Source organism: Saccoglossus kowalevskii, chromosome 10 (assembly GCF_978046115.1).
Source record: "Saccoglossus kowalevskii chromosome 10, keSacKowa6.1, whole genome shotgun sequence".
Classification (NCBI taxonomy): Eukaryota; Metazoa; Hemichordata; class Enteropneusta; family Harrimaniidae; genus Saccoglossus; species Saccoglossus kowalevskii.
This window is the reverse complement of record NC_140650.1, coordinates 31,495,243-31,518,061: the sequence shown is the minus strand read 5'-3', so window position 1 is coordinate 31,518,061 and position 22,819 is coordinate 31,495,243. Positions and strand designations below refer to the sequence as shown.

The 22,819-nt window shown below is 35.7% G+C and overlaps 1 protein-coding gene and 1 pseudogene across 1 annotated transcript; one reads left to right on the top strand and one right to left on the bottom strand.

Annotated features, from left to right (window-relative positions):
* Nucleotides 1-2,077: 2,077 nt before the first annotated feature.
* LOC100373702 (mitochondrial proton/calcium exchanger protein-like) lies at nt 2,078-22,241 on the top strand. The gene is made up of 14 exons (XM_006812930.3): nt 2,078-2,215; nt 2,912-2,975; nt 4,015-4,471; nt 5,223-5,366; nt 7,191-7,331; nt 8,202-8,405; nt 8,838-8,957; nt 9,081-9,212; nt 9,765-9,920; nt 15,717-15,773; nt 17,618-17,839; nt 17,989-18,227; nt 18,437-18,578; nt 20,230-22,241. The coding sequence occupies exons 1-14, from the start codon at nt 2,137-2,139 to the stop codon at nt 20,386-20,388; spliced, it is 2,316 nt and encodes a 771-aa protein (XP_006812993.2). The 5' UTR covers nt 2,078-2,136; the 3' UTR covers nt 20,389-22,241.
* Nucleotides 13,176-15,644, bottom strand: LOC146738017 (uncharacterized; annotated as a pseudogene).
* Nucleotides 22,242-22,819: the final 578 nt, after the last annotated feature.

Here is a 22,819-nt window from a genome sequence, read left to right as displayed (position 1 = left end):
CTCAATTATCGCAAGGAAACCGACTGAAGGGGCTATAACACGAAACTCGTCTACCCAGAGTTATGAGGGAACCAGAATTGTCATTGCATATTACAGCTTATGACATGATGGGAGTGTGCATGAATCCTTTGCAATCTCGGCAGTCGTTGGGTTGGTGCACGTGGCTTGTTAGCTGGTGTATATATCTTGTAGCGTTGGTTATGTGTGGGCTTAGAATGCAATGTTCTTCGTGGTATTCTGACAGAATGTGCCGACAATGACAGTATGGTGTTATAATTTTACGAATGAGCTCCCTTTTAAATTCCCTGAGCTACAGGGGGCTCTCACTTCAATTCACCACCCGAGTTAGTGGCGGAGTCCTTCCGTGACGTCAAAATGACTTATATAGGTAAAATGAATTTGGTTCAATTCGACAACTGCGTTTTGTTGTATAGTTGTTCGTCATCTAGAACACGCTTGTCCTGGGATTTTTACAATGGGGAACACGAGTCTTTTTGTTTGAGAATATCCAGGTGAGGGGATCACGGTGGAAACGAAACGAAACGTTTCAATGACATCACAATGACGTAGATGTGAGAAACAAGTGTCCGTTTAAATGTATCGTTGAAACCATAATAAGCCATAGGTGTTGACTGACATTATTCCATTATTGATTCAGAACGCAGTCATTGATTGTTTAATCCTCGTCTGCGTGGAAAACGCCGTAATGTTCTATTTCACTTTTAAAGTTGAACGGTAGTTGTGTTCCAGTTTGTTGGTCCGTGCTCAACTGTGGGTCAGTTCTACAAGTTTATGTATTTATCAGTTCGTTGAAGAGTTTCGTTCGCAAATAAATGCAGTTCATGTTATCAATTGATTTGTGAGAGTTTAAGTTCAAGTTCCGCTGAAATCCTACTCAAGTTGGAATGTGGCCAACCGAACCCAACCACAAAATGTTTGACAGAATATAGCCAAAATATATATCACATGTTTATAATAATATTATGTATACTAATCTTGAAATTTCAGGGTATGATGTTCCAACAAAATGCCGCGGAGAAAGAAATATTTCGAACGACGATCTTGTTGCTACATGCATTATGCAAGACATGAACATTCTCACATTATACCGCATTTGTAAACATTTTGTAACACAAAGGTCGTTTCCGCCAACCCACAGTGTTTCGGAAAATAGTCTGTGATTGGAGTTGTTATATCTTTGGGAGAAACGGACATACTAGTATGTTGTTGAAATATTATCGTTTACATGTACATATCTTAATTACTAACAAGAAAGTAATACATACATTCAGTATGTCGTGCTTTAGATTTAGACAATAAAAAAAATAGATAAGCCGAAAATCTATACACAGTCAACTCTAACTCTAACAACTATAACTCTGTCATTTCCACCTCCACATTTTTTAGATCATAGCAATTCGATAACAACTCATACCTGAGTCATATTTATCAAACACACTTCCGGTATACAGTCAATGATTTTAGACCAAAAACTCTACATGACGCAGTCACAAAATTGTGACTGACAACTATTGATTCGAACATTCGTCAGTTTGAGTTATTTGTTACATGACGCACCGTGACGAAACCTAATAAAAAGTTTCATAATTATTTCGATGTCTTTGTTCCCAACAAAAACGCTGTTACCTGGATACAGTGCTGACATTTGGTCAAATGCGTTTTTAGGGGATTTATGCGTGTGCCCGTCCTTTTTTCAACGTTTTCCTGGAATTGTCTGTCACCCGAAATACTCGTAGTTTAGTGTAAATCACGGGCTGTCACGAGCAATGAAGTTTCGATACGTGGTTGGCACCTCGGACTTCGCCCTCAACGATTAATGCATGCCAGGATCACATGCCGGGATTTGAGTAAATCCTAGTCACAAATATCAGTTCCAACTTTACGGAAGTGGGCAAAACGAATTGCCAACGCAATAAAACGAGTTACTCGATGCATTTGTTTATTTTCAAAAACTTCTATTTCGAACAAAATATTTGTTCTTTTTTCTCCTTGTCATTGTCGGCTTCTGACTCACAATGCAAATTAAATGGAATCTTCCATTCGAACGATACTGAGCATGCGTACATGGACGGAAATTTTCCGTCGTCGGGGCTTCGTTGGTGTAAGTGTTGAGGGATGTCTGTTATTTTACGTGGCTGTGTCCGTTGTCGGGGGTCTGCGGATCAGATTTTGTCAAGGAGGTGTGTTTACACAGGTAACTAACCACAAGTCCCATTGCTTCTGTTTAAATTGCTCGAATTGGATAAGATGTCACAGGTCACCGGCATGTCACCGGCGTGCATTTTTGCATGATCACCAAGCTGACTACAGCATTTGCAATCAATACAGTACCTTCCATGATCGATTCGACTGTGTTTATGTCCGTATTCTTTAATTCACTGTCATCAGATATCAACCAGTGGCCGTGCCCTTTAAACACATCCGTCCAAGACTGTAGATTCGTCAGTATGATGTAAATAACCAGCCAAGCATACGTCAGCACAAGATTATTATATCATGAACATATCAAAGTTCCTTTCGTTGCTAAATTATTAACAATGCAAAAAAATAACAATCACAGCTTGTAGTCGGTATTACCTCACTTCCCTTTTCACTTTTTAAAAAGAAAAGTGCACATTTGCTGCAATTGTTCGAGTCTTATTGACTGGACGAAGTTGTGTGTCAGAAATACCACACGTCTCTGTTTTACAATTTTTCATTGATTGAGAAAACGTTTTCCTTCACAATAACAATCAGTTTGAGTGCAACTCTTTCCCATAATAATATGGTTATATTAGTAGTTTAATAATGTGTGTAGTAGTATTGCATTTAATATGACCTTTTATTTATTTTATTTAAGAGGACAAGCTTGCTACTAGTATCTAAAGTGACTTCTGTTTTTATTCTGTAGGTGAATTGTTTTACAGAAGGTCATACCTTGATCGAAGCTACTATACAGTGTACCAGCGTACTAGGTGAGGTATTTATGGAATATGCAAATTAGTGCTAGTCCCATCCTGGTGTGAGTCATTGAAAAGGCGGAGAAGGAGATATGGGGTGGGGGAAATTTTGTTTTCACATGTGGTATTTATTATATATGGCTAGATTTGTTTTGCTGGAAAGTCAGTTTGACTTGTTTTCTTGACTCTTTCCTCATCCATCCTAAATAATACAGTCATAATAAGCCATGTACTGCCAAGAAAATAAGGTAAACGTTTCTGGTCAATTTGTCTTTTTTAAATCAACGCACACAGGCTGCTTTTTATTTTAAAATATGATCTTTCTTAAGAACTGTCTTCCATTCTTTCCAAAATTTAGCTAAAAAAAGCTGAAAAAAAACACTGTGTGACATGCACATTTGCGTATGTCACCGGGCACCCCCAAAACAAGATTTTTAATAACCAAGCTTATTATATCCAGAGGTTATGGATTGTATCCAGTGACCGAGGGGAAAGACGTGCTGTGACATGTAGCTTGGCGATTTGGTTCTACCGGTATATACAAGTGTCACTCACATAGTATATATTAACTTTGATTTAACATAGTATAACTGTGCCTTTTATTCAGTATAATTTATTTTGGTTTACTTCCAATGTTAGCAGGCTACTATGGGATAGCAGTAAAATAACTCACTTATTCAACCAGTAGTAATGATGACTGCTAATATCTTTATGGTCGCATAAACAAGATTATATCATATATGACTTTAACATAAGTCATAATTAAATTTTTTTTAAATTAATCTTTTTGTTGGTTTATTAATTGACCCTATTATAAGGTAAAACAAAAACGTTATTTGTTTCTGGTCAACACATGTGTCTGTTCAAAAGGTGCCGCTCACGACCTTTTTTCTGTTTTCTGCGAAATTACTGAAAAATATAAAAGAAAAATTGAAAAAATAAAGACACTCTTAGAACCAGAAACATATCAGAAATTACATCAATAAATTTTAAAGTTAAAAATTGTTACCTATTGTGCCTAACCTTACTGTGTTTATTTTTTCGTTCCTGTCAGATTAAATTCAATTGGACAACAGAATGGAAAACTCTCTGCAGTTCACCATATTCCTAGTCTAAGTATTATACTTGAAAACCAACATAGACATGGACAATCATCGCCGCTCTTTCTAAATTCAAGAACACTCACACAGGTGCATTATGGGAATCATTCCATATTTGGAAGTTCTCCTACCTTTTATAGGACTTTGCACATATCATCAAGGACTTCCAAAGAGGGATTGGAGTCTGAATCCAAAGTTGAACAAACTGTTAAGAATTTGAAACTTAAACCCAAAGTTCCGGAATCCACTGTTACATTGCCAAAGAAGTCGTTATGGCAACGGTTTGTAGATGAAGTAAAACACTATTATCATGGATTTCGGTTGCTAGGCTTGGACATCAAAATTACAATAAGGTTGCTATGGCAGATTGCACAAGGACGTGACTCGCTAACTCGGAGGGAAAGAAGACAGGTAAATGATTAGGAATTCAATCGTAAATATTAGCTATCACTATATACTGTGGAATATTTTTCACTACAGAGGTAATTCGGTGAAAAAATAAGATCAGTGAATATGTTTTTCTTATGGTTTGCATGTGCTTTATCAGTTAAAATAGGTAAACCACATTTGAGAATATATAAAAATATTGTTTTATTTGCATCGTAGGTAATGTTACATTTATGTCATTAAGCTGGTACAGTAAAATAAAAAAAAAGCATATTTTAATCAAAACTTCCACCTCAGTGTAATCCCTCGGTGGTAACTCTCCTATTTATTGTGATATTAGCCATATTAGTTGTACCAAAATATAATACAGATATTTAATTAATAATGTCTAATTTTGTGACCATTTTTGTTGCTGTCAATTGCCTTCAAATGTAATAAATACCAATGTGACGCAGACTGTATTTTGTCATGTATGTGAATTTATGGATCATTTTGGTTTTTCATTTGATTGTTAGGCCAACCTATAGAACTCGCAAACTTTTTGTTATAACATTAAATGTGCAAATGATTTCAAGTTGTTACAATTTCTAAATGTTTTGCTAAGATTCAACAACTAAAAGTGATTAAATTCCTGAAAATCCTTGATTTACTCTACCTCCACTCACTCCCCTACCCTCCCTTTCTATATATGCATTAAGTTTGAAATTTTTTGATTTTTGACATTTAACCCCATGTACCACACAAATGAATCAACCAATTGTTTGCATCTTGACAGCTTATTCGTACTGTATCTGATCTATTTCGACTGGTGCCGTTTCTGGTTTTTGTAATCATCCCTTTCATGGAGGTTCTGTTGCCAGTGGCGTTGAAGCTATTTCCTGGCATGTTACCAAGTACATTTCAAGATGACAGTTCTAAGGTGAGTTGTATACTGTATTTGCTTCATTAGTAACACTTATAAACTAAAAATTGCATTAGCAACTCAGTTTGTATCAATGCAGAGTATAGTGCAATTATGTCGCTTTCTTCATTTACTTGTTGTGCACATACGTGTTTGTTCAAGTGTGTGAATAGCAACAGTGGTTGTCAAGAAGGAAATTTTATATTACTTATTATTGTTTTTAATTGATATCATCCATTCCAGACAAAAAAGGTAAATATATATACTGGTAATAAAGTTTTACATGCTTGGCAGTGACATTATGATGACAACCATAATAGCTCTATTAATTGCGCGTACCCTTAAGTAATTTACACTTTAAAATGGAATGGTCGTCACCTGCGAGAATTGAGTCCCAAGCCACTATAACAGCGAACCCTGAAAAGGTTTATGGGTGGACTCTTGTTTGTAAACAACGACACGCTATGGACGTCTGCCGCATGTGCAGGTGACGGCTCTCCCACTTCAATAATTCAGTATACAACAATATGCTCTTCTAATAGAGCAAATACAATATTATAAGGAGTAGACATCATCACATCACTTTGGGGGGGGGGGGGGGTACATGAACCCAGTCAAAGATATAATGCGTTCTCATAGTCTCTGTACATATGTCATGATCATTGATTCCAACAAATATTTATATTAATTTTATAGCTTTTAGTGTTTTGGAAACATACCTAATGTAAAATATTTTATTTTTGCTGTAGCGATGATTCTGTAAAAATAAAATCCATTCAGCTCATTAAAAATCAATGAAAATAAATTCCTGACAAAACACCAAAAAAGGACTGAAAGCGAAAATGAATTCCAGCTAAAATGAAGTATTTTACAGTAATATATACCGGTAAATTGACAGATAGAAATGAATATTTTTTTTATATATTTTAAAACTTTGTACAATGTTTACATGGTGAATGGTTCTTTACTATGATATCAGAAATGATTGGTTTCTCTATTCATCATGCATATATATCCAAATACATAGAACTTTGTAAGATTTCTAACAATCCTTGTGTCATGTATCATATATATACCTGGTATATACATAGTGAATTCAAAAAAAGAGAGACAGCTTTGTTATCAGTTTATCAATCTAAAGCTAGTACATCATTCAGGGAATACCCAGGACAGACCAAGGCCCTTTACCTCCAGGAAACAAAGAGAATAAGAATAACGGTGATCTTGAAAGCACGGTTCTTATCCCACCCACATTGTATGATTTTGACTTTGCTCCTTTCTGTAACTACATTTTCCTTACTTTGTTAATTGTTCTAGCCACAATGGCTAATACCACAATGATTTTCAGCCAGTTACATTTACACTACTGTAAAATCTGTATTAGAAGCTGCATCCCTGATAGAAGTTGCACTCATTCTTTTTGAATAATTGAGAACCTAACATTCACAATTTCTCATATGTGTAGATGCTTTAATAGAAGCCACATCCCCCCTGTTGCATTTTACCATTTTAATAGAAGCCACGGCTTCTAATACAGATTTCACAGTAATACAAATACAAATGTACTTCAGAAAACACAATCACAAACAAATCATGAATGTGAATATGTTATTTATAAAATAGAAAAGGTGTCAACATGTTACAGCACAACTTTCACACTGATTGTTTTGATTTGTTTGCATATCAAATTAGTTAATTATTCCACACAACACTATCTGCCTCTGAAGCTGACATTTTTAGTTCTCTTTATTTATACAATATTATTGTGTTTTCCAGTTTGTTATGAATAACTGGCTTTGAATTTGATTTAAATAATTCTACAAATTGTCTTCTTTTCATCAGAGAAAGAAACTTACAAAGCAATTGAAGATGAAATTAGAAATGGCCAAGTTTTTGCAGGAGACTATTGAAGAATCAGCTGTGCAAAAAAAGAAAGGCAAAAGTACTAAAAGCGCACAAGAATTTGCCTCATTCATGGAATCAGTAAGTTTTCAAAATCAATTTTACTTATCTATTTTAACACACTTTCCACAAACCTCATGTGAGGGGAAGGGGGATTATTTGTGACCCTTGTTGTGAATCTCCATAAGATGCCAAATATAAAATGACTACGGTACTACTAGCTTTGTTTACAAGTTATGAAATGTTGCAAGACAATATTTAATTTATGGCACAGTTTCTACTTGTTTCAAAACATTACCTTTTTGAATGCATCTCATTACAAAATAAACTCGCATAATTATTCCATATTTTCACATTGAGTCGTAAACTTACGAATGTCAGAATCCCTGGTAACAATTTTGGAGCATAATCCACAAAAAGTAATATTCCATGAAATGTGATCAACTAATGTGATCAACACAATAAAATACTACGAGAAAAAAGGTATTTTACTTGTTTAATTAATTGGACGAGCAATTGTTGTAAGCCTATAGTTTAGACCACATACAGTAATCAATGGACATTGAGACATTAGACTGTATCTTTTAAACAAAGGGATATTATTGTGATTATATTCCAGAATAATTTATCTTGTTTAAATGAATTTTACTAAAATAAAATTATTGAATTCAAATGTTTTAGACAATGTAAGCATGATAGTTAGGGTGAGCAAATTGAGAAATGTATACTGATTTACTGTTCAAATAATATTCATTAATAAATCAGTGACCCTGTTTATATTGGCCACCTTACAACCTGTGTGGCCGCTATAGACATGAATGACTGTATTGCACCAACATTTTGGCACGAAAAATTCCAGCTTGTGGTCTAATTAATGCTATATAATTTCTGAGTGTCTGATAAAACTCATCTATTGTACTATAATATGGATTTCACTTTTAATACTTGTAGATCAGAACGGCTGGACATCAAGCAACAAATGATGAAATCATACGTTTTTCCAAACTTTTTGAAGATGAACTCACTCTAGACAGTCTCTCAAGAGCTCAGTTGGTGGCGCTATGCAAGATACTTCTGCTGCAGCCTTATGGGACAAATAATTTCCTGAGATTTCAGTTGAGAATGAAACTTAGATCACTACATGCTGATGACAGGGTATGTATTCTAAAACTTTAAACTGAACGTTGAATGCACATTTGAATGAGTGGATTACATAGGGCATCTCCATTCACCCTATGTGATTCAAGATGTGCTCAAACCTGCCTGATAAAATCAAGTGTGTTTCTTTAGACCAATTTTCCATTGGACCATCGATAATTAAACAAACTTGGGAAAATAATATTCTGGATCTCTTCCACTTCTGATTGTTACTTTACCACTGTGGTAACCATAGCTGCTATTCCTGACAGCCATTTCTGATAGACTGAATGAATTAGCTTGGGTGTTCACATGCGACTACTATCAAAGTCAACACAAGCCATTCAGCACTTCAAGTGCAACTATTAAATTGGTTGTATGCATGTGTACACTATGCTATTTTTCATTTTTTGAATGTTCACAACAACAATATATATTTTGTCTTTTTAGATGATTGAAAATGAAGGTGTTGACAACTTGACAGTTGCAGAGCTGCAGGCAGCATGCCAAGCAAGAGGTATGAGGGCGCTTGGCGTGCCTATCGAAAGGCTCAAGTTTCAACTACAACAGGTGAACATACTTTGTTGCATAATAGCTAGATTTCAGGTACAGAATGAACACAACTTGGTCAACAAGCAATGAGTTGTAATCCAGTATATATATGTTTGACTGTTTGTTATTGCTTTTCTCCAGTGGATGGATCTTCATTTGAATGAACAGATCCCTACGTCTCTTCTATTGCTATCAAGAACTCTGTATTTGCCAGAAACACTGACTGCTCAAGAGCAACTCAAAGAAACCATATCAACACTACCTGAAAGTATGGTGAGTCAACAATGAATAAACATTAATGCATTGCTTGGTTTATATATTGAAATTAAAATTATAAGTTTAGATCTAGTTAGAGAATAAAAGTATCCATCCCCAACAGCCAAATACCTTTTCGTATTCAAATATGCTTATTTACAAGCATTGAGACATGCACAGGAAAGCGACATTTAAATAAAAGAAAAAAATAGTGTATTCACTTGTCCACAGAGACGGGCTATTTCTACATTTACCTATTCCAGGTAAAATGCCTGTCTTGCACAGTAAGACAATCTGAAACTTGCTCAAATAAGTTTCTCTCTTTCAAAAACAACTTAAAAATCAAGTGTCAGGGCTTGAACTTTGTAGTGCAGATGGCACTCATTTTCAAGGCTAAAATTTACTAAATGAACTAATATCAATGAACGCCAAAGTAAACTCATTAGTCATCATGGCAATGGCTTTTGATGCCTTCATGAAGTCCTGCAGTGTTTTGTGCCCTGTAGTGATATTTTTGATAAGCAAGTTGTATGACTAATGAAGATGAACTGTCTGTTCTAATTCTTTTAGACTGAGGAAGCTAAGATTAAGATAGCAGAGGTGGAGGGTGAAACGGTGGACCATGCCACTAAGCTCAAGGTCATCAAAATGGAGGAAGAAGCCATTGCTAAAGAAAAGGCAGAAAAAAAGAAGCAATTGCAAGAAGAGAAGGCTAAAAAAAAGAAGGTAAGCTGATGCAAATGAATGTGTGAAACAGTGGAAATGAAAATAAATATAAACATCAAAATGACAACATATGATCATGTCCATGCATGTATACGATTATAGCAATTCTCAAGTACTGTAAAATCTGTATTAGAAACTGCGGCTTCTATTAAAATGGTACAATGCAACAGAGGGGATGCCATTTCTATTAGAGCAACCACACATATGATAAATTGTGTTTTTTTTTGTTTCTCAATTTTTCAAAACGAATGTGTGCGACTTCTATTAGGGATGCGGCTTCTATTTGACGGTATTAGGCCAGCAAGTTGGCAAACAAGTGTGTGAATTGACTGGCAGTTTGGGATTTGAATAAACTATCGGTTTTTTCCTACTTTCTAGTGCCATCTTGTGGTTACGCCCACTCTAGACTTGTAGTTGCAGGAGATGTCAAACAATATGCTTTTACATTGCATGATTTACAGCGAGCGCAAGATATTTACATACACCTAACTCGCGCACCCGGTAGGTAATTACCGAGAGACTTTGCAATATCCCCAGACACTTTGCTAGATGCCCCAACGACCGTTGTAGACGCAATAAAGTTACACACACTCTCACGTGACAGTTAATCAAAACACCGGATGCGGTATGCTTTTGATGTGTGGGCACGAGGAATGAGGAGTAGTTGGGATATTCCATTGCTTTGTAGGTATAACAATCTGTGTAACACTTGACATTTAATCAAAACAACGGTCGGGGTTTTCAGATGGGTTCAACTATTACAACGTGTAAGCGCCCAGTCAAACATTTATCAAACAATGTTTTATTCATTGCTGTTGTCGGACACTTTATTATGTCATGCATAGATATGCTTGTTTATTTACTTATAAATAAATTCTATTTTGAACGTTTCAATAATATAATAAACCTTGTTAATACAAATATGTAATACAACACCCCTAACATATAATGGAATTACCATCGCGAGAACAGTTTAGTTTTGAGTGTAGTTTCTGGATTCAAGTTTGAATTGCTCGCCGACTATAAAATTATTGCTATTATGCCAAAGCGTGTAGACGAAGACACTCGGAAGGAGATTATTCGTCTTTTCTTTGATGGAAATAGTTTGCAAATGATCGCCAAGGAAGTTGGACTAGCGAGGGCAACGGTCCAAGGGATTGTGAGGCATTTCCGTCGCACCGGTTGGATACGTTCAGACAAGAGTAGCGGCCGTCGTCGACTGAAATCTACACAGGAAATCGTTGAGTTTATGGAATTTCGTCTCTTACAGAAACCATCCCTAACGGCAAAGGAAATACGCATGTCTCTCTTGAGGGAAAATATTTGCGTACAGGAAAATTTGCCTTCGGTGCGTATGGTACATCATATAATGAAAAGTGATTTGAATTATTCGTTCAAAAAAATAAGTCAAACTCCTACTGAGCAAGTTACTGAAAGAAATATGGAACGAATATTACAATATATAGACACTGTTTCTCAGCTTGATCCACAAACTTTGCACTTTTTCGACGAGACTGGTGTAAAGAGAACGACTCCAAATCGCAATTACGGTCACAGTTTACGCGGTCAAAGAGCTTTCGAGTTTCAACGCTATGCTTCTGACGTCAATTTTACAGTGAATCTCTTACACAACGCCCGAGGTGTAAGTAACTTCAACATTCTAGATGGTCCTTCCAATGGACTCGAAATGCTTAATTTTTTTGAAGAGACCATGGAGTTATTCGACGAGAATGGGCAACATGTATTGTCACCAGGCGATACAGTAATAATGGATAATTTAGTTTTTCACTATGGCCGAATAACTGAGCCAGCGCTTCGTGAAATGTTGGCAACAAGAAATGTTACGCTACTTTTTCAACCAATATACTCACCTGAATTTAATTCATGTGAAATGTGTTTTCGTCAAGTGAAGAGAAAATTACGAGAAAATGATATGTTTGCCGTGTTATTTACAGAGACTGCTATTATTGACGCACTTGCATCAATAACGCCCTTGATGTCACGCAATTTTTTTTCGTTTTTGTGGAATTGCCATAGACTAGATAACATTAAAAATATACTAAATTTTGCTGGTGGAGCTTTATCACAAAACTTACTGGAAAGTGTAAATTGAAAAATAAACATGTTTTTTTTCTTCAAAAATGTTGTCGATCTCTGATTATTTTTTCATATGAGTTGCGTATGGGGGTAGGTCTGCCACTAAAATTAACTGTTACAGGGTTAGGGTTGACCAATAGAAACACTGGATGGAGAGATAAAACCGTTGAAATTATTTAAATTCTTTACTTAGTTTGAGGTTAGATCATTGTTGATTATTTTGTTTTCAAAACAATTCGTTTCCCTGGAGTTTCAAATAATGATCAATCTTTTAAAATTTGTGTGTTTTACTGTTTGTGTGCCTTGTTAAATCATAGTATCACCCAGTTTTTTGGTTTTGTTGTTCTTCGGCTAGATATGTATATATAATTTTAGTGGCCATGAAAGTACGCTCACTCAGATAAGTAATATTTAATCAAAATGGATCTTTAACGGCAACAACAGCACCGTGACCTGACCGAGTTGAAAAAGCAGCAGCGACACTTCATCTGCTTGGCCAACAAAATGTGAAATGTCATTGAAATTTAGAGAGTTGCTTGGGCGCGCTCAAAATATTATTATTTATTATCCTGAATAAATGACAAAACAAATTATTACATGTCATGAATTAGTTTTTGTTCGGTTCACATGCAACGTCTAGTTGGTAGTATTTTGATCCTGAAATACACGTCATATAAATATGGCTTGTGTTAAACTTTAGCACTGAAGCGAAGCCATCGAGAACCATGATAAACTTGGAATCTCGGCCATAAAAATACACATATTAGTGGTTATCCGTCACACATAGTACAATATAGTGTATTATGAACAAGTTTTTTTTTATTTTCCCCAAGAGTATAGCATAATGACGGTAACATTACATATGATGTAGTTTAGTTCAGTCAATATCGTAGGCGCTAAAACGATAAAAACCAACGAGAAACAAAGCATATACTGACTAACTCAAAATATAAATCTGATTTTCGAATTTACTGTTTGTTGTTTGTTGACTGATTTTGTTGACCAGCTATTGCAGCCGCCTCCAAAAGTGCATGCAAATTGTTTGCGGCGTTGAATGTCCCGATGTTTGCCTGCTCGATCGTCCCTGCCCCAGTGGGTAGTCCCACGCCCCGCGAAGTTAAATCAGGGTGATTTGCTATGGATGTTTCCATTTTGGCGTCACGGCGATATACTAGAGTCAATTTGTCCCGTACCAGTAATTTGCGGGGTGTTTTGACTCGTATCAGTACCGGTGATTTGTAGGGTGCTTTGCATCTGCCCTGTGTCAGTAAACTGACCCTGTCCCATGCCAATAAGCCGTTCATGTTGGCCCATAGTTGGCGTGATTTGAGAAGACAAACTACATAAATTCATTGATTCGGGTGTAGGTGGTAAACTTGAATATTGAGATAGTAAGGGTCGAGGAGCTGTTGCTGGTGTAATTGGGGCTAGGTGACGATATTCTACTGTCCCATAATACTCTGGGAACCCACGGAACCCCGTATTAGTGGCATTAAACCATGGATAAGGCCAGGGTGGATAATAAGGTTCGTTGTTAAAATAGTCCTGCATACGCTCTCTTTGGCGACAACGTTCACGTGTGTTATTTTCTGACACATCAAAGTCGGTATTTTCTGTAATTTTTCTCCTCTTTGGTTGCCCCGACAACTCTTTGTCACTGTCATGGGAGGACTTTATTGGAGAGTCTGCAACAAAAAAAAATACACATTTAATTATACTGTATATTCAACGCTAGTCTCACAGCATATAACATTAAAATATTGACGAATGTGTTACAGGGTGTAAAAAAGAATGAGTATACCCGGTACTCATGAATATAATTATTAAAATATCGGGTGGGCTCACCTTTTAGCAGTCCATATCATATACAACTTCGCAACTATCAGGTGCGTTCTGCACTCCGGAAAATTCCGCTGATTGTTTCTTTAAAGCAAGTAGAAATTCTGTTCTGTCTGTTTGTGGGCTGTCCTGGGTTGGTAAACTATTGACATTGCTATTGTATGCTTTACGCAATATGCTGATATCTCTCAGTAGTTCCAATCTACCCGCCTTGGATCGTGCACTGTACTTCTCCGGGAAAGCTGCTTGTAATCTGGGTGTGATTGTTGTGGTGAAAACGAACATTGCACGGCTATGAAAGTCGCGTAGCTGTTTAAGTTCGTTTTCTTTGCCTGTTATCTCCTTTGTAAGCTTGGCTTCGCGGTCTTTCATTTTTTTAATTTAGGCCACATAATCTTGTTTATGTTTGTCCTTTCTCCCACAGAATATGTAATCACGACACGGTTCACCGACTAAACAGCCATCATTGTTACGGTTTCCAGTAGCTTTGTGGCCTTTGCGATGGCAAATTTGGCACGTACTTCTGATGTTGGTACCAACAGGCTCAGGCTCTTGAACGGGGCGATCCAATTCGGCCCTCTGTGACGCTATCGCCATTTTCTCGTCTTTTAAACATGAAATTTCTTTCACGAGGGCGTCTTCTTTCTGTTTCTTCCAATTCTTGGGGCGATTGCAATTTTCGTCAATATTTCCAAATTCCAACTGTTTAGGTCGACTACCAGTTATAGATTCGGAATTACCTAACCGATTTGGTGCTGGTGAACAACCCTATGTAATTATAACTTTTATACGGAGGTAATCGGCATTGGGCACGGTCTTGACACATCGAAACATGTCCTGCATGTCAAAGTCGCAGTCCGACAATATTACGGAGATCCCTTCATCATTTTCATATCTTATTTGAAAGACACTGTCTGCTAGCCTTGTTACGTTACTTCTAATGAACCGTTCAAACTCACTGTATGTTTTCATACATTCGGAATATTGTTGCAAAACACGAGATCTGAACGATATTTGAAACTGGTACATGGTGATGGTATATACTATATACTAGTACTAGTATGTAAAACTATAAAGTAGAAGATTCCTGGGAAAAGACTGACTGGGCGCTGTATGGCAAACTGGCAATGGGACATGCCATTATGCACAAACGCGACACTCACAATGATAATATTTTTAATAGGACTGTGTATAAACCCATTGACAACAAACTAACAATCGAAGGAATTTACTTTTAACGTTTCTTGTTAATATTCATTTCCAGTTTTATGTTCGTATTATATTTCTTCCAAGTGTTACACAGCAATGATTGTTATACCTACAAAGCAATGGAATATTCCAACTACCCCTGTTCCTCGTGCCCGCACATCAAAGGCATACCGCGTCCGGTGTTTTGATTAACTGTCACGTGAGAGTGTATGTAACTTTATTGCGTCTACAACGGTCGTTGGGGCGTCTAGCAAAGTGTCTGGGGATGTTGCAAAGTCCCTCGGTAATTACCTAGCGGGTGCGCGAGTTAGGTGTATGTAAATATCTTGCGCTCGCTGTAATTTAATGAAACATTTTGATACAACCTTGTCTATACATGTTCTTCAAATTATTGATAGTGAGATTGCAAGTAACTATGGTTACTTGATAACTCGTATAAATCAACCTTTGATATGGGGAATCCTAGAAAAAGTTGTGTCAATCAACTGACGTGATCAAGATTAAGGAGCCAACCTTATTATTATGTTATTGAGCTACCTGCTAGTTTACAAACTTACTCTCCCAATAATTCTGATACATGTTGTAGTATCTCATGACATAATGACATGACATGATTTCATAATCCTATGTCTTTTCTTCTTCTTTACACAGCAAGAAGAACTGGCTGCAGCAATTACTGTGGTTACACCAGATGATGGTGAAATGCTGGTGAGTCTGCTGAACATTAATAGTATTTTATTATATACATTTTGTATATATGCGATATTCACATTAGATTTCCTGAATTGTCTATTACCGTACTCGACCGCGTTAGCGCCCAGGGGCCTCAACTCAGAAAATCACGATTTTTTAGGGGTGGGCGCTTACCCGAGCACCCCCTCGAAAAAGAGTGCAAATGAAAAATTTTATTCATCATGTGACAGATTACGTCTTTGAGGGAAATCAAATTACGAAATTAGTTGAGTCGTCATTGATTTTCACAATGAAGGAACAGAAATGATCACAAAAAATATGCACATTTTATTACAATATTAATTACGTACCACCAGAATTTACAAAATTAAAAACATTTGAGTCTGTTGGAACACAGTCGAAGTCAAAATTGTCATATTATCTCCACTGACGAAGGTGTTGGATCGTACGCAAACTCTCGATGAAAATCACTTTCCGCCATGATGCATTTGCAGATTTCACCTGCAGCGGCATCCTTTGACCTAATGGGTCAAGTTGGTTATTAACCAATCACAATGCTGTGTTGTACTGACGCAATTCTTCGGAAATTCTCGAAGACTTTCCGGTAACGCAATGCGGAAGTGAATTATCGATGTCGAAGTACGATCTGTTGGAATTGATTTCAGCGAATAAACGACATAGTTTTTCCAAAAAACTAGTAACTAGCCATTTTTGAGAGCTAAACTGAATATGGCATGAAATATTTACCGCATTTTACTTGTATTAACAGGTCATTGTCAAAGCGTAGGTTACGCACGGTTACCGTGTTCTACGCATTCACAACATGTTCACAGCGATCGATATCCACGCTGTATCATATAAAAACGATTACCAAGATTTGTTACGCAAGACCAAGTTTTAAATTAGTTGCATTTTGAAGGGGTGGGCGCTTTGCCGAATGTGACCCCAAATATAAAAATTGCACAAAAGTGGGGGGTGGGCGCTTGCCCGGGCATGGGCGCTAACGCGGTCGAGTATGGTATTACAATGTGAAAAGTTTGGATTGGATTGACAACCTCTCTGGTAAAATTGGGTTTTAATATATGTTATCAATATTAATTGCACCTATACCTGACTCATCCCAGAGGATGGGTGTGCAGTAAAAATGCCACAAGAAATAATGATATAGATAATAATGAAACAGTGGAAATGACCTAAGCGATAATAATGGCAGTGTCTCATTGCAAGACATGATCTTACAAATAAAAATAAGGACTGTATGTTTTTAGCAGATATGTATTAGTGTCACAATTCAACATTGTGTCACAACTTAAAAATCACTGTGTGGTTAGTAAATGTGGTCTCTGCATGTTCAGAATATTTTTTCATAAGAGTAACATTACAATAGGGTAATATTTTTTAAATGTATTAAGCAGAATGATCTATTTATAACAACTTCAGTATCTCTGAATCTAAATGACAGACTCAGTACTGTTCTTTGTCTGTGCTTAAAAATGCATAAAAACACATACCAGGCAGGATTGGTATGTCAATATAACTTCAAAACACTGGGATATGGTTGATTGCAAAAATTATCGAAATACATGCACAAAAATTATAAATAACACTGTTAGGTTTTTTTTATGTTAAAATATTTCACTTTGTTCACTGTCTACTGTGTGAGGAAAACATTCAATCATTCATTTATTTTTAACAACCCTCCAACGTAGATTGATGTGCGAATGTAACCTACAAGACTTTGTGTATTGATATAGCATATTGTATGAAAGTATCAGTAGTTTATTTTTGCCAGGGCGCCCTCTAGTGGAGTATTTACAATAATTTTGTCTAGGTGACTCAGTATGTCCGTATGTTTGCAGAAGGAGCTACCATTACTATACCGACCTGACAAGGAGGAGTTAGTCGATAAAGCACCAGTTATTACTGACAAAGCTGAAGAGGAACTCAAAGAAGAGGTCACTAAGGAGGATATCAAGATTCTCAGTGAAGCCGTCTGTAGTTTGCAAGCAGAGAAACAAATCGTATCAAAAGAGAAAGAGGAACTGGAAGAACTGAAAGAAGAGGTTGAGGAATACAAAGAGGTGAAAGTTCATTTTATGTCAATATCTCAACATTGACCTTTGAACTCTTTTCAAAAATAATTGTTAACATTATTTAAAACTTTGGAATTAGCTTCCTTGATGAAAATAGATTTTCATCTTTAATTTATGTCTTTTTATTTTCTCTATAGGATGTTAAAGATTTGAAAGCAGTTGCCAAGATAGAAGGTAAGGATCTGACAGAGTCAAAGGCCAGCAAGAGACTCGGTAAGAAAGTTAACCGCATGATTGCCAGTATGAATAATATCATTGGTGAACTGGAGAAGGAGAAGTCGTCTCTTCAAAAGGAATTCAAGTTGCATAAAGAAAAGATGGAATCTTCTGAGGGTACACTCAAAGAGGAAGCTCAGGAGAGGGTTGATAATCACAAGTAAGTTGATTGCACCTCATTTTGCAATGTAACATGTTATTTTATTTCTTACCATAACTTATACTTTTACTGAAACTTATGAGTTACAAACACACAAGCTTCCAGTAGTTTCACTATGTTTACTAAACATAGTGGAAAAATGAACTACAAATTAAAGTAATGTATGTCTTCTTGTTTGTTTGTTTGTTTGTTTGTTTTCATCTAAATAGAGAAGGGATTGTGAGTATAGAAGAACTTGTAGAGGCAATAAATAAACTAATGGTGGTCCCAGATGAAGCTAAACTCCGTAGGATTGCTGACGTATTGGATGAAGATCATGATGGTATCATTAGATTAGAAGATGTTGTCAAGGTAACCTTATATAGCAACATTTTTATCTTTCACTTTGGTAGTAATATTACTTAGGTAAGCCTTGTTTACTGTGTACACACTAAATGTAAATGTATCGATACACAAACTTGCAAGTCCATGATTGTGGTGAGATGTTCGAGATACAAGTGTGAATACATACATGGATGCATGAAAGGTCGAACATAAACTAACAAGCAGCCTCTCGGCTGAGATAGCCCCGCTGTTAGCAATGCACATTACAATTAAAGAACTGAAGATATCATTAGAAAATGCATTATATATATATATAAAAAGCAACGGGACAAATCTGAAAGAAGTCCACACGTAGTACGTATATATGTAATATAAAAGCAATCGGACTTGCGGTTTTCAACAAGAAGTCAAAAATATCACTTTTCACCAAAAATTAAATAATTGAAGATTTCACAACGAAATTAACAAATCTGAAAGAGGTCCACATGTAGTACCTATATATGTATTATAAAAGCAATCGAACTTGCTGTTTTCAACAAGAAGTCGAAAATATCACTTTTTACCAAAAATGACAAAAATATTCACTAAAATTAGAGAATTAAAGATATCATCACAAAAAGCACAAATCTGAGAGAGATCCACATATAGTAATTATATATGTAATATCAAAGCAATTTGACTTGCGGTTTTTAACAAGAAGTCGAAAATATCACTTTTTACCAAAAATGACAAAAATATTCACCAAAATTCGAGAATTGAAGATATCATTACAAAATTAACAAATCTGAGAGAGGTCCACATGGTAGTACCTATATATGTAATATAAAAGCAATTGGACTTGCTGTTTTTAACAAGAAGTTGAAAATATCACTTTTTACCAAAAATGACAAAAATATTCACCAAAATTCGAGAATTAAAGATATCATTACAAAATTAACAAATCTGAGAGAGGTCCACATGGTAGTACCTATATATGTAATATAAAAGCAATTGGACTTGCGGTTTTTAACAAGAAGTCGAAAATATCATTTTTTACCAAAAATATTCACTAAAATTAGAGAATTAAAGATATCATTACAAAATGAACAAATCTGAGATAGGTCAACCCTTTGTACATATACACCAAGTATCAAAGCATTCAGGCTTGTAGTTTTCAAGAAGAAGTCGAAAAAGTAAAATATTGACACGGACAATCACTCGTATGATAAGCTCCGCTCGACAAAGTCGACAGCGGAGCTAAAAAGGATATGAGGTCAAATTGCCAAAGGGGATGGACTCAGCAACTGTTGTTTACCATTAAAGGCACATAAAATGATCAGGAAACTGATATGAGAAAAAAACATGCATATTCTATTATATCCAGTTTGATTGAGACTGCGTATGGGTCAAATTAGTAGTCCTCTTTTTTGACAGCACGGTGGCAAGGCCTCGCACTGCAAGGTGGTATTGCCTCGCACTGCAAGGTGGTATGGCCTCGCACTGCAACATGGTATTGCCTCTCATTATGAATTTTGTTGTGGAATATACCTGTCATCCTAGAAATATCATACAGTTTTCCCCATTTGGAATTCAAATTTCCTTATATGGATTGATGCGGATACTAATACTTATTCTAGTTCAATTGAATTATGTGTTTCCCATCACCTAAGTAGTGGATTTTCATGTTTCTTTGTTATAGACAATTGAACTGATTGCTAAAGAAGAAATTGACCTCAACACCAAGCAGATTGGTGAGATCATGGACCTAATTAGCAAAGAAGAGAATATCGAGAATCTTGAAAAAGATATTGAGAAACGAGAACAAGACATTGAAGACCGAGCAGGAAAAAAGCAATAAAGCAAGAACACTAATTTAGGGAATTTATGTAAATATTGGTAAATAGAATGAATTAAAAAAAAAAGAATATATGTATTGAAAGTGTTTGTCTTATGATTGATTTTTAAATATTAACAACAAATTTGCATTTGCAGTTTTTTTATCTGAAACTCATTTTTTCAACAGCTGGCACAAAATTGGAACTTTAAAAAAGTAATTTTCATTTACCGTTTTAATTTTGTGAAGTATGCTGTAGGATTAGATTAAAGTCATTAAGCCAATCAGATGTATTGGGCTTGTCATCCAATTATTTTATTTACATGTATTTACCATGTATTGTATTTATTATGGGATATAGTTTGCAATTATAATTCAAATTGCCCCCCCCCCCCCCCCCAAAAAAAAACAACCAAACCATGTATGGAAATTTTCAATAGTTAGACGCAAATGGCAACCGAGAATTTGTTGAGAACGAGAGAGCAACGCGTCAAATAGTGTTTCTCTCTCTCCTATCATCACGTTCCATGATTGCTCTTATCTTTGCAACCAAGGTATTTGGAACAGTGGAGATAGACGAAAATGAAACATTAGGCTGTCTCATTCTTACGAAGATTTCGGCACTTTCTGCTCATCTTCTCAACAAAAATGTATTCTCCTTTTTGGATTTCATATTTTCAATAACGTAAGAGACAATAAGCATCACTGCCAGGACACTCAATAATATCAAATTAGTTTCTGCACCCAGACTGATCTTTGTCCCAGGGTGAATGTACAGGGTTTGAAGTGTCTGCCATTTGTTGCACACGTACAAAACATGACTGTTTAGGGATATCATTATTAACAAATTCTATTAAATTGAAACGCACACAATAATATCTGCAACTTGTCAGTATTATCGATACCCAAGACAAGTTTAGTAGGCAATTTCCAGAATTGCAAAACAAAAATTCATATACAAAAAGAAATGCAAATCTTTCAGCTCCAGAAATTGTAGATATTTTTTTAGGTAAAAATAATTTATATATATATATATATATAAAAGCAGGTTTGGCATTTTATGTTTATGCATGAATTTCTGATGAAATAGAGTTCTGTTGTTGCTCCATTCCTAAGCATATTTATGCACACTATCAACTCGTTCTGAATTCCCGAGTGCCTATTCTATACTTCCTTGTATTCAAAATAGTGCAAAATCTGTCAACTGTGATCCACTCGGGAGACTTCATTAAAATGGTCATTATAGACGGGTGTATGGACGGTATCTCTATATGGAGATTGTCACTAACACACTGCAAGAAACTATAATTCACAACAAACAAGTCACATTGTATAGTTTTCATGTAATACCAAACCTACAATGTACTTTACAGAAGTGATGTGTCACTGTATTTATATCAGAAGTAATTTGATACATAGAATTGTTTTATATTTCTTCCTTTAACTGAATCGCTCAAGTCAGTCAAATGTATTTTTTTTATTTTCACTTTATTTTGTGTCTCAATTTTCTATGCCTATTCTATTTCATCACTGTTCATACATCAACACATTCTAACTTGAACTTTCAAGTTTCATGGCCAATTTTGATAAGTCTGGTTCAGCATATAAAAATATCTTTTTAACAAGGGACATGAAACTCATTGAACTCAAATCATTTGATGCCTCTATGAATTTTCAAACCCTGACCATGTATACAAGTTGCTTACTTCTCTGGCAAAGTTTCTCCTATGGAGATTACCGGTACTAGCAATTTGTTGGTGTATTAATACATTCTCTATTTGCCATGACAGTGGTTTTACTGGAATATTTGAATGTGTTTACTAGTCTTTAATGTATAATTATATAATGAGCATAGTAAAAACACTCTGTAAACTTTATGGTAGTGTGAATTGCTTACAGCGATATTATTTCTCTGATGTACCTTGGGCTTAATTTTACCATCTGTGAAGTCTTGAACATATGTAGTAAAACGAGGCAAGAATTGGAATTAACAGTTATGGCATTTATGAGTTATGCATGTCAGAACCTGACTAATTTATTTTTTATCTGGAATACATAAATTCTGACATGCAACATTGTTTTGAATCCTGCTCTAGAACACACTCAACGCAACTAGCTAAGGAAGTTATAAAATGTTTCATTTTCACTTGAGTGGCAACGGATGCTAAAGAAATCTCATAAAACGTGTATAAATTCAGAAAAACAGGACAACTTTAGAAGCAAGTGTTCATCAAAAAAAATCCAACTTGGTTCTTATCAAATTTTTAATAATTAGGCAGGCGGCATTAGAGAGTTGTCAGTTTTGTGTGCAATTTGATGGACTTATTGATGAATTAAGCTACTGAAAATTCCATTACAGCTGAATCTACATAAATGCTTTACATGTTTCAGCTAACAATTTCTGACCCAGATATCTTGCAAATTCCGTAATTGTTAAATTTGATCTACGTCACAT

Coding starts and splice junctions, on each gene's coding strand:
- LOC100373702 (XM_006812930.3), top strand. CDS start 2,137: ATGTCTGTTATTTTACGTGGCTGTGTCCGTTGTCGGGGGTCTGCGGAT. Junction 2,216..2,911: donor AAGGAGGTGTGTTTACACAG/GTAACTAACCAC, acceptor TTTATTCTGTAG/GTGAATTGTTTTACAGAAGG. Junction 18,228..18,436: donor GAGAGGGTTGATAATCACAA/GTAAGTTGATTG, acceptor TCATCTAAATAG/AGAAGGGATTGTGAGTATAG.